The sequence below is a fragment of the Lepidochelys olivacea genome, assembly GCF_965140295.1.
Source record: "Lepidochelys olivacea isolate rLepOli2 genome assembly, chromosome: 4".
NCBI lineage: Eukaryota > Metazoa > Chordata > Testudines > Cheloniidae > Lepidochelys > Lepidochelys olivacea.
Window position 1 is genome coordinate 74482963 of NC_140414.1, and position 13135 is coordinate 74496097.

General features: G+C 38.9%; 1 protein-coding gene across 3 annotated transcripts in view; it reads right to left on the bottom strand.

Annotated features, from left to right (window-relative positions):
• Positions 1-411: 411 nt before the first annotated feature.
• The window catches only part of SPOCK3 (SPARC (osteonectin), cwcv and kazal like domains proteoglycan 3), a gene marked incomplete at its 3' end in the record, with an annotated part of 384412 nt that continues 371688 nt past the window's right edge, over positions 412-13135 (bottom strand). Inside the window, exons 9-11 of one of the 3 annotated variants that reach the window (XM_084626848.1) lie at positions 5881-5943; positions 2416-2553; positions 412-2093 (exon numbers count right to left, since the gene is read on the bottom strand). In XM_084626848.1, the coding sequence (XP_084482974.1) occupies positions 1918-2093; positions 2416-2553; positions 5881-5943 (377 nt within the window). The remainder of the gene's footprint in view (positions 2094-2415; positions 2554-5880; positions 5944-13135) is intronic. The other 2 variants (XM_084626846.1, XM_084626847.1) reach the window with 2 other exon arrangements.

Here is a 13135-nt window from a genome sequence, read left to right on the forward strand (position 1 = left end):
CATGTCTATGTCCCTCATACTAGGATAAGGTCTATAAGAAACAAATGCAACATTAGCTACCATATAATGAAGAAAAGACAAAACAATCATCTTAAATTATAAATCTACAGTAAATTAAAAAAATACAAAAAAGAAAAAGAAAATCTTTCTTATGGGTTTTGTCTTGATCCGAAACTTATCTCTTGAAATGTAATGAAACACTAATAAATGGCTCTACATAAGTTAAACAGTTGAATAGTTGAATGATTGTGGGAATGTATCTGAAACATGAGAGTTTCTGATTTTTCAATAGAAAGCTATACAAAACTTCAAACTACTAGTCTATACTGTTAAAAATCATTACAGTATTCAGCTAAAGGTTGGTTACAAGAGTCTTTATTTTGCAAACTATACATAAACAGTAAAAAAGAAAATGCATTATACTTTTTAATAGTACATAAGATAAACATTAAATTTAGTATTTAAATGTGTAGAAATCAAATGCAAAGAATAAACTGATTTTCCTATAATTTAACTGCAGATGAAAATCAGGGAAACCAGTGATCCGCTGTTGAAATTACACAATCAGTCGTGTAATATTACATAGGTTGTTTCAGTTTTATTGTGGGCGGAAAGCCATAGGTCTGATATGCATGAAGGTGTTGGAGTTCCAAAACGTCTACACAATTAATTAACATGCTAACATAAATACAGTGATTAAAGTAATTTTCTCTACAGTCAAATCGTAAGTGCTACTCTACACAATAATCATAAACTAGTCCACATGGTAATTACATAACAATAGAAAAAAATTAAAATAACCCATTTTCTTCATTCCAGCAGCAGTACCTATACTGGTATTAATTTGGTAATTGGGTGTGCTTAGCTATTGCCTAACAGCCTATATTGGTATGCATGCTAAAACCTCTATTTCTATTTTTGCAAGGCACCTTACCATACGTTCTCTAAATTTCTGCACTAATAACAGAAAAGGACATGAATTAAGATAAAGATGAAACTATTTTCTGAAATAGAAAAACTAACAGGTATGGTTAGGGGTGTTTAGAACTGTCTTGGGGAAAGTTCCAGTACTCTCAAATACAGTATTGTATAGATGTAATATATTTTACACAAAGTTTTTCAATTTAAAATATTTTATGCTCATCTTCTGGTTTGAGATATAGAAATAAAGGGTGAAATCATCATGCTACTTGAGTAAATAATGAAGTCTATATGAGTTTGACATTAAAAGAAAAAATGAAAAAAAAGGACAACAAAAGTTTAGATTTGTAGAATCAATGCTTGTCCATGTTTACTGCTTTTGATAAACATCCTTTCAAGAACCTAGACATTTCCTAATCAAAAATATAACTATAAATGCAAATACAAAGGAGGGCCTTACATTATTTTCTTCTATGTGACAGTCACACCTTTGGTTAAAGGTTTGTGAGATGCTACTTGTGTGTTGAAATTTCTATTGTAATAAGTTGTTGATTCAGGTCATGCACAATTATGAAATCTACTACATGGCCTAAATCACTTGCGAAATTAAAGCCGCCTTAACATATAACCAAGCTCATGTTTAATGAGGCCACCCAAAGTTCCAAACAATAGTAAAGATCATTTTCATGGAAGTTTTTACAAGTTTGGTTGTCCTTGCACATTTATTTTTGTAGTAGCACATCACATTTCCTTATTCAGGCCAGACTTCCAATTTGTTTTCTTCTGCTCAAAGGCATATAAAAACTCAAAAGCACATAATATAATGATTCTTATTTAAACAAAGAAAGTCTATGACTCCAGCTGCAATATTTGAAATAATCATACAAAATATACACATTGTTTAGAATCCTTTTGATCTTGGAGAGCAAAGGAATTTTCTATGAGATATCACCTTCTGAATTTTAGAAAGGAAGAATTCATTGACCTCTAATATTGTCAAATATATCCATCATGATCATCATCATCCACATCATCATCGCCTTCATCCTCATCATCATCATCATCATCAATTTCATCTTCATCATTCATTATATCATCTTCGTCATCCTCATCATCTGTCCATTCATGAAAATCACCACTGGCAAAATCACCTGAGATCTCTAAATCAATAGCTAAAAAAAAGTGTAAAAGTTACACTATACTGATAGGAACACATGGTTACAGAACTAGCTGGCTTCAGGTCAATTGATTTAAATTAAATAATGAGGTAAAGTAAAAAAGTAATACCACTGATAGGCTGTCTCTATAACTATCACCATGATAGATGCTACAGAAATTAGTGAAATAAATAATAATAATAATTACAAATTGACTTCTAAATGTGTGTTGTTTGGTCCCAGTCATATTCTCATTGAAGACATTAAGAGTTTGACCACTGACTTCAAAGAGAAGAGGGAGTCTAATTCAATAATGAGCAAGAATTCTTCCACTTACCACAGTCTGCAGCACCATTTGTTCTGGAACCTGTTACCTCATTACCATATCTGTCAACACACCAGCACTGCCCTGCATTGCCATGGCATTGACTTGGTTTGTAATACCCATCTTCATCACATAATGGGATGTACTGCCCTATGACACATAAAGATTAAATTATAATATTAGCAGTCACCTGTACAGAATAAACCAATATTCTACATTACGCCAGAAGCAAAATAAAAAATAAACAACCGTGTCTTATCTCTGTTCAATGTCCTCCCTGATTGACTTACTCTCTGTTACTGAGGTCAGCCAAGAAGTGTTTTATATGTAATACATTTGCGCCTTCCTCTTATTCAGAGAGGGAGAGCAGATATCAAATATATGGGCCTCTCTTTGAGTGACCTCAAGAATGGACATGCCCAGTCCATCAAGGAATGTCCCCGTTCCTCTTTCAAGCTCCTCATTGATTCTCTGACATCTGCTCCTTATTATACATCAGACTCCCTGACTGTTATAGCCAAAATCTTGAATGCCATATGTAGACACCAGGCTAGATAGGGAGTAGCTCAGATGTCTAAATTTTAAGTTCTGCAACCTGTGCTGCCATGGCTTCAATGCTATTGTTACTCGAGCTAGGTAAATCAAAGCTAGCTTGGGTATGTCTACACATACTTCGGACACATCTCTGACTTCAGTATAGACATAATCTCTGTCAACTATTCCAGTGATTCAAAAGAAAGTATAGAATTCATCATATTCCTCCAAAGGTGTATTGATTATGCAGTGCTAAGATGAGCAAAAACAAAAAAACATGTATTTTTGTAAATTAAGTAAGCAGCTGTGACTTGAAATATGCTCACAGAGCAAACCTGTGAGGTAAGAGGGCACATTTTTATGTAGTACCTTTTCAGAGTAGACACACTCTTTCAAGTACAAGTATGGGAGTTTATAGCAATGAATGAATATGATTTTTGTTCCATATATTTATTTTAACAGACACATTTTTTAGGGTTTTCAACTTTTGTAGTCACTCTATGCCTTACTAAACAGTCCTAATTAATGGCAGTCACAGGTTGGGTGAAATCTTGTCAATGGGAATTTCGCTATTGACTTCAATGAGGTCAGAATTTCACCCCTGGAACCTAGCCATGCTAGTCATTGGTTTGGATGCTTGCAGTTCTTCAGATTTTTAATTTCACCAAAATTGAATAGTAGATTTTAGTGAACTAAGATACTTAATAACACTAAAATGTTGATAACAGATTACAGGTATTTGCCTATTTAACTCATATTTACCAAATACCTAGGCAAATGAACCATGCAAATGAACCCTTGTATAGAGCCCCACTGAAATTAACAGGGCTCCATAAGCATAGCAATGAGTTATAGAATCAGAACCTTAATTCTGTAATAACTTCGTCCTTGAAATAATCAGATGATCTTTGAAGAACTGAAAATGGTAACTAAATCACATTTAAAAAATTGTCAGTACTGTAAAATGCATGAGATATTTTTGATCAGAGTAATTTAAAACTATCATCTCAAACAGGTTTCAGAGTAACAGCCGTGTTAGTCTGTATTCGCAAAAAGAAAAGGAGTACTTGTGGCACCTTAGAGACTAACCAATTTATTTGAGCATGAGCTTTCGTGAGCTACAGCTCACTTCATCGGATGCATACCGTGGAAACTGCAGCAGACTTTATATATACACAGAGAATATGAAACAATACCTCCTCCCACCCCACTGTCCTGCTGGTAATAGCTTATCTAAAGTGATCATCAGGTGGGCCATTTCCAGCACAAATCCAGGTTTTCTCACCCTCCACCCCCCCCACACAAATTCACTCTCCTGCTGGTGATAGCCCATCCAAAGTGACAACTCTTTACACAATGCATGATAATCAAGTCTGGCTATTTCCTGCACAAATCCAGGTTTTCTCACATCCCCCCACCCCCATACACACACAAACTCACTCTCCTGCTGGTAATAGTTCATCCAAACTGACCACTCTCCAAGTTTAAATCCAAGTTAAACCAAAACATCTGGGGGGCGGGGTAGGAAAAAACAAGAGGAAACAGGCTACCTTGCATAATGACTTAGCCACTCCAAGTCTCTATTTAAGCCTAAATTAATAGTATCCAATTTGCAAATGAATTCCAATTCAGCAGTTTCTCGCTGAAGTCTGGATTTGAAGTTTTTTTGTTTTAAGATAGCGACCTTCATGTCTGTGATTGCGTGACCAGAGAGATTGAAGTGTTCTCCGACTGGTTTATGAATGTTATAATTCTTGACATCTGATTTGTGTCCATTTATTCTTTTACGTAGAGACTGTCCAGTTTGACCAATGTACATGGCAGAGGGGCATTGCTGGCACATGATGGCATATATCACATTGGTGGATGTGCAGGTGAACGAGCCTCTGATAGTGTGGCTGATGTTATTAGGCCCTGTGATGGTGTCCCCTGAATAGATATGTGGGCACAATTGGCAACGGGCTTTGTTGCAAGGATAAGTTCCTGGGTTAGTGGTTCTGTTGTGTGGTATGTGGTTGTTGGTGAGTATTTGCTTCAGGTTGCGGGGCTGCCTGTAGGCAAGGACTGGCCTGTCTCCCAAGATTTGTGAGAGTGGTCAGTTTGGATGAACTATTACCAGCAGGAGAGTGAGTGTGTGTGTGTATGGGGGTCGGGGGGATGTGAGAAAACCTGGATTTGTGCAGGAAATAGCCAGACTTGATTATCATGCATTGTGTAAAGAGTTGTCACTTTGGATGGGCTATCACCAGCAGGAGAGTGAATTTGTGCGGGGGGGTGGAGGGTGAGAAAACCTGGATTTGTGCTGGAAATGGCCCACCTGATGATCACTTTAGATAAGCTATTACCAGCAGGACAGTGGGGTGGGAGGAGGTATTGTTTCATATTCTCTGTGTATATATAAAGTCTGCTGCAGTTTCCACGGTATGCATCCGATGAAGTGAGCTGTAGCTCACGAAAGCCCATGCTCAAATAAATTGGTTAGTCTCTAAGGTTCCACAAGTACTCCTCATCTCAAACAGGTTTGCCTATGTCTTTTACTCCAGATTTTATAAAGACTGCTAATGCTAGCATTTAGATTTTATATCCAAAATAAAAGTTATGTAAATGAAACATTTTTGATACAATATGGAATTTTTTGTAACAATTACTTACATAAATATTAGAGTTAAATATCAGCAGAAATGTTAATTTAGGATTGCTCAAGTCTTTTTTCCTAATAACTGTAAAAATGTACAGTCTATCAGGGTAATAAAATGGATGTAATATCTTTCAGTAGGTAATGTAATAAAACTAACTTTAATAGCTTTCAAAAACTTCATAAATTTTGTTGCTGGAATTTAGTGTGGTCTATCTTTGTTGGATTAATATTGATTTTATGTAGCTGTTTCACTAGGGTTATTTATGTAAGCAATAAAACCTTCAAAAGAATGATCTATGGCTCACCTAGGAGCTTCTTTCCTCCTTGCTGCTTCTGAATGTTGCTGAGCTCCGTCTGGCAAGGTGGGTCTGAAATGACATAAAAATTTTAAATAGATTACATCTGATCAAAGGAAGAAAGTTGAATGATTGAGTTTTCATCAGGTTTTTATACTTTAGGTTTCTTCTAATTATTGCCATTAAGAAACATATACATCCTCCCTTAGCAGATTTTGCATTTCACATACTCAGACTAGACCTTTCCAAATCTGCACCTTAGAAAGAGCGTTTTTAACGTAGATATAAAAGTCTGATATATCTAATAAGACAACCTTAAAAAAAAAAAGAAGAGTACTTGCACCTAGTTAGAAAGACACATAAGAAATTAATAGATAAGGGGGGGTAGTGTATGTGTTTGTGTGTATATGTACTCAGACAATGACTGCACCACAACTAAAGGGGGGCAGAATTTGTCTGGGCTTACTCAAAGAAGGGCAGCTCTGCTTTGTGGTTGGGGGTGGGGGTGGAGAGGAAGAACATCAAAAACTGCTGTAAAAGGTGCTCAGTGGTCAGCTTTGCAGCAATGACTCACCCCCACACCACCCCCTGGAATGTGCATAAAGGTACGAAACATGGGTGGGGCAAGTCTCTATGTCCAAGCAGCGAGGAATCCAGCACCCACCCACCCTCCCCTAGTGGAGGTGAATGGGAGGCTGGGTTAGGACCTGCTGTGGGCATTACGCTAGTTGCCCCTTTTAAAGGGGGACTGGGAAGGAATTTTTCCCACACCACCAGAATTGGCTTCAGTGGAGTGTGGTTTTTTCGCCTTCCCCACAGCGGGTGTGAGGATGGACTTTTTCTGGTGAATAGATAAGGTGGTAGACCATATGTAGCAACTTGTTTTGTAAGGTTGGGCAGATGTTCGATGCAGGTACTCCACAGGGAGGGCAGCCAGTGACCAGATAAATGGCCTCATAAAGGACTTAAAAGGAGGTACTGGATAAAGGAATAGAACGGGGGAGGGGGTTCGGGGACTCCTATGATTGGTATGGCAGGGAGCCAACAACCCCCCCTGCTTTCCCCCCCCCCATTCTCCTAGCCCTCCTTAACCCTCTTATGAGGCTGGTGGATGGTAAGGTCCAAGCCATGGGTCGGCGGCAGGACCTGGATGGAAACAAAGGGGGACTTGGTGGAAGCTCCGGAGAATTGACTTGAATAAGTATGGATTTGCCTGCACTGTACATTTTATCTGCCGGGTAGTCCCAGATATCTATATAATAAAGTTGCGGCCTGATTAAAACCCATAACAAGTCTCCTGTCCTTCTTGTCGTATACCCAGACAATAGGGCGTGTATTAAAGTTAGATCTTAAATTGTCCAAAATTGCCATGCTCTTTCTGAGGATAAAAAATCATTGTGTCTTGTAAGGAGATCTCCTAAATGTGAACATTTTTAATGACAGGTTTCAGAGTAACAGCCGTGTTAGTCTGTATTTGCAAAAAGAAAAGGAGTACTTGTGGCACCTTAGAGACTAACCAAGACTAACCAATAAATTGGTTAGTCTCTAAGGTGCCACAAGTACTCCTTTTCTTTTTGCAAACATTTTTAATGAAACCTTTTCATATGAGATTTTAAGATAAAGCACATGTGCAGTAAACCAAACTGTATATTCATGGAGTAACATGTATATCATGTTAGCATGAAAGTTGTAAACTTTTTTACTCATGAAGCAACTAATAATGTTGTTTATTTCTTAGATGTTTTAACTGCTACAAATAATCAAATAAAATGCAGGGAATACACTTTCATTAGCTGTATATAGACTTCTTACAATATCCCTTAAAGGCAGTTTAGATATTACAGTGTTGGGCACCGTGTAAGAGTACAATGCAACTTTTATTGAAGCCAACAGGAAAACTTCCGTTAACACTCATTGGGAGTAGGATTGGACTTTAACAACCAAAAATAGATGAGAAAATAGAATGTATATTCAGGGTGCCCATGTGCAGCAAAGGAAAATTTGTTCTAGAGCTAGATTCTGGCCTCAGATGTAGATAATTCTATTAATATGTGTAGTTAAAAGCAAAAGTGACCAACTTTCCTTTAATACTTCCCAAATGTTTTGATACCAAAGGATATGATCTGTATCATGGTGGTGACAAGAATAAGTAAATGAACACATTCTATTAATAAAGTAATGAACAGAGTCACCACTTTCTCTGTTGAAATTTGTAGGATTTTGGTTCTAATATGGCAATTTAAGGCCCCAATTTTGCAGACCCCTGTATCGACACACAAGTTGAAGGACTGGGGCCTAGAAATAACTGAAATCTAACTAAATAACTAGAGATGGCTCTGAGCTGCAGAATATGGATTCAAATGCACAATTCTTCAAACTTCAGGGTTCTGATTTTTATGGTTTTTATCTCTAAAAAGCTAAGTCAGAGCACTACAGACAACTTCCTTGAAAAAAAAGATATGATATGAATGCATGTATACTACTGTACAGAAAGAGAATGAAGGCTAGTACTTTTCTTTGAACACTGCATATGCCATATAAGAAATGACAGGGTCACAACTGAGGCATTTTCCTTTCTGAATCAGTAGTATTCTTGTGGCATGTAGTCTGAGGTCAATGGAGCTTGTAGGACAGATGACACAGAATATGTTTTTAGCCTAGATTGTCCCCAAGGCAATATCCTATGAAATCTCAAATTCAATCAATACTAGCTTATTTAGTGACAGGGTAGCCTCACGTGTAGTATAGAAGCTAGATATATCAGCATACCTTTTGTATTATTCATGAGATCTGAACTAACAGAATAAATACAAACTGGAATCCAATAGTGACCTCTCATACAGATCAGGCTGTATTTACCCTTGGCTTTACATTTTGAATGACATTTTAAATAGTCTTTTAAGAAGATACATATGTATGAGCTTAGAAAGGTTGTGGTTAATATTCTAGCCCCACTGAGGTCAATGGGCGTTTTGCCCATTGCCTGGTCAGTGGGCCAGGATTTCACCCTAAATAGGCAAGGATTCTGTTTGGAATAAAATCCCTATAAATTGCCTCTTCTTCTAAGATGCTGCTCACAGGGATCTTAGTGCAAGAAAGAATGTCCAAGGGATGTATTTTCTCTGGAATCAAACATTGAAATTCTCTGACTCTGAACCCAGCTCAACTCCTGATCATCACGGGATGTTTTCTACCTTTACAGCAACAGTCGACGAACATTATCTTGTATTTTAAAATATAGCCATTTATTTTTAATGGTTTCTGATTATGAGAAGTGTCTTTATGGGAACTGAAGCTACTCAGCACCTTGCAGATATTTACCATCTTTCAGAAAAAATTCCTCTATCATTCATGTTGATTATAGATATCAACTCTTAACTGCTCATTTTTACCATTGTTATTTCCTCATGTTTTATATAAGTTTGAACTATAACCCTTCAGGAATTGCTTCTTTCCCACATCTAGGACTTAAAGACAAGGGTCCAGATATCTTGTGATTATCATTAACATACACAAGTATGTAAAGTATAGGTTATAAGTAACATCTTTTAATTTTGCTAAAAGCTGCTATATCTTAGACTTGTTATTGCATATGGTAACATCCATTTATTTTAAGTGTTTGATATTGTGCTGCCCATACAACTGAGATAATATTGGGGGCAATAGTAAATGGAAGAAAAGAAGGGTGATACACAACTTCCAAAAAAGATGGGAAATGTGCTGAATGAGAAGGAACTTGCCCAATAAAGTACATGTATTGTGCTCTAGGGAAAAAATCCTAAATCAGGAACACAAAGATACACGTACAAAAGTTGATGCGGGGCAGTTTTAATATTATGTACTGAGCCTAAATAATCCTCATCACTTATTGCAATAAATCTAAAATTAATAATTAGAAAATATGAAATACCACTAAGCAATATGAAAGGTAACAGTATTGGTAAATTACTTACCTGTAATTCTGCTTCTCTGAAGATATAATCTTGCAGGATTCTCACTACTGGGTTTTAGCTTCTTAGCACAAAACTGACAGATTTCTCTTAGCAGGTACAGCTGTTTAGTCCTAAAAAAGTGGTAGCAAGGTAGAACTCGAGCTAAGCCCCTAATGGATGACACATGCCACCCTTGCAGAGTGTAAATGCTGCCATCTTGTCTTCCAGTCAGTTCCAGTGAGTGGGAGGCAACACTCCCTCAGATTCCTGGACTGATTTTAACTCATAATCAGTGGTCTTAGCTTCTGTAAAAACTAAGGAAAAGTAGGATCATTTCCTCCACAGTCACTATGCTGGTGCTCCTCTGTAACAGAAAAGAACTTGGCATCAGATGAGTCCTGCTCATCTGAATAACAGACCTCATTGCACTGATCTTCAGCCAGCTCTCATCCAAGTGGAGTGATCTAGATGACAGGATGATGGTGGAGTGGCCTGCATTGTGGTAAGTGCTCCATGAGACATTAACACTAGCTGTGCTGCAGCCTTTAATGCAAGAGGCACCTGTGTTGAGGCCAGGGCTTCCTTTGCCAAGAGTATTGACCCTTGAGGTATTTGCATGCAAATGTGCCAAGAGATCCTACCCTGCCAACACAGAGAGAGGGGAATACTTAAAAGTGAGTACTGTGGGGCTTGCAGAGGACAAATTATGTCCAATTTACCAGTTTATACTGGACTCTCCATTTCCCCCTGTCTCTGCTTCAAGTGCATTAATGCAGGGGGAATGGGAAATCTGGAGACCTGTTATAGAGTCACCTGGAGTGAGGGGCTTCAACAGAAGTGCATCAAGGAGCTGCTGGCCTACACCTTGTGCTTCCTGCCTTGGTCTCCTGTATGGATTTTCAGCTCATTCAAAGTACATCTGCTTGTCAGTGGATGCTTGGTGGAGCCTCTCTGTTGTTGACACAGGGTATTTTGGTGGTGAGACCACTCTGTTGTGCATACTGATGCTGGGTCTCATCCAGTGCCAATATGGGTAGCACTAGCTTTTCAATCTGCTTCTCAATAGTCTTGGGCAAGTCAGGCTTCAGCTTTCAGGGTCTACCCTTTGAAGCACTCCAGGCCAACCTCATGCTGGACTTACAGGAGGAATCTTTTTGGGTGCCTTAGCAAAGGCTTGAGGTGCACATCACACTTCTTCAGTGCTATCTATAAATATGTAAGAGCCCTACAATCTGAGGAAGATGACATAAGAAAGATGGACCTCAGTCTTTGTCATTCTTCTGTACCACAGACTATGTTTGAAGACATTACATGGTCTTGAATCCTCTTTACTTACTATATCCTGCAAAAGAAAAGAAAAAAGGTATAAATGCATCGAGAGATGCACCGGGCTAACAGACCGAAGTGGTAAGCAGCAATGGAGAGATCTGAGGTTCCTAACAAACTTTGGCACTCTAGTATCTAGATTCAGGTACTGGTGCACCAAGAACACTGCTGCCTCAATGAGGAAGCACTGGCAAAAAGAAAAAACAGTCACTAGAATGTCGAAAAGGCCAAAGTCTAGTGGTGCTTCAGCATTAAGGTACGCAATGAAGCATTAAGGCAGGTATCAAAGCACAAAGAAAATAAGTGCTAAAGGCAGGTGCTGAAGTACTTAGATAAACGGTTGTGACACCCAGAAAGAAATGGGCCAAAGCACAAAGGCAAGCAATAAGGCACTGACAAAACTCAGGCACTGAAGTGCTACAGAAATATGGCAAAGTACCCAGAACAAATACCGCAGATATACTAAACCACCTGGCTTGGAAGCAGAGGTGTGATCAAGAAAAGATACGACAAGCATCACTGAGATCCAGAGGAGTGTTGGCGCAACAGTAAACGTGGCAAAACAGCTGCAGGGAGCGCTTTTCCTGCCCAAGAAGGAACTGACTGGAATGTATGGAAGGCAGTGTTGATAATCAACATGAAATGGTGTGCAAATAGCCAGTAACAGCTAGTTCATCCTCTACTTTGTTATTACTTTCCTTAAGGGTGAAACACCCCCAAACATCCTACGGATTGGGGTAATCCCACCGGACTTGCACTAAGAAGTTGACACCAATGAGTGAGACTCCTGCATAGATGGTAGCTTTAACAACTGTGCCTTTATATATAGGCTTTGAAGCCTTTGTGATATATTGCACAGGTTGCATTCTTGTATTCACTTTAAACACAATCAATAGCAGTTATCAAGGTCTGTACACCGTGTTTTGGAGTTGTAAAATTGCACAGAAAAGAGCTACAAAGGTAGCTGAATACAGAGAGCTCGCTACATGATTTACAACTTTTTGTTAATGGAAACTTACTCAATGAACATTACAAGGACACCATTAATCTTCTCTACCTAATAATTCTATCACCATTAACAATTAGAGAGATATTTAGATTATGCAATCCAAACAATAAAGAAAAACATCAATGCAGTACAAGGCTTAGCATAAAACTGAAATTTACTAATAGAGGATTGTTTGGCTTGTTCATGCTAAAGGGAGACAATTATGCATAAAAGGGCTAATAACAAGTAGCTGACAAAGAGAACAGTAACACCCCCCACCCCCCGACATGCATATTTAGGTTTGGCAAAGGAAGGAGAAGACGGGTTTTGGTGGTAGTGTTAATTTTGGGAAGGGGTGCATGGAAGTGTTCTAAATATTCAAGGAGTTGCCAGAACTGAGATTTCACCTCATTACCGGTGTTCAGGGCATTCTATGCCCACTCTCAGCCAAGCTGCTGATAACACTAACAATGTAATCTCATTTAAATCAGTACCTTGTTGTCCCATCACAGGCCAGGGAGGGGGAAAAAATGAGGAAGGAGGATAAACCCTTGTGATGGCCAGTCCCTTTGCTGGATTCTGAGACAGGGAGAGAGCTCTCCACAAAATGCTGCTGGTGGGTTTGACTCCATTTTTAACTTTATCATTATGACTAAGGTATATTTACGTCAGACCCTGATTAGCAGTATCCTGAGCAGTTGTTTTTATACATAGTGTCTATAGAGTGTAGACTACAAAACTGACCGTAACTATCCCATGGAAGTGCCCTTTGCACATAATGGGTGAAAAATATGCTTTATATATACACCAGTGGTCCCCAAAAGAGGGGCGTGCTCCCCCAGTGGGGCATGGAGGAACATCCAGTGGGGCATGGCAAGGCCCAGGCCAGGCCCCACAAGGGGGTGGGAAGGGAGTGCCACCCAGCCCTACTCTGCCCCCAGCCCCAGTCCGCAGCTGTGGCCCCGCTCGCAGCCCCAGCTCTTGGCCACCAGCTCCTGGCTCCCGCTCCCAGCTGCCC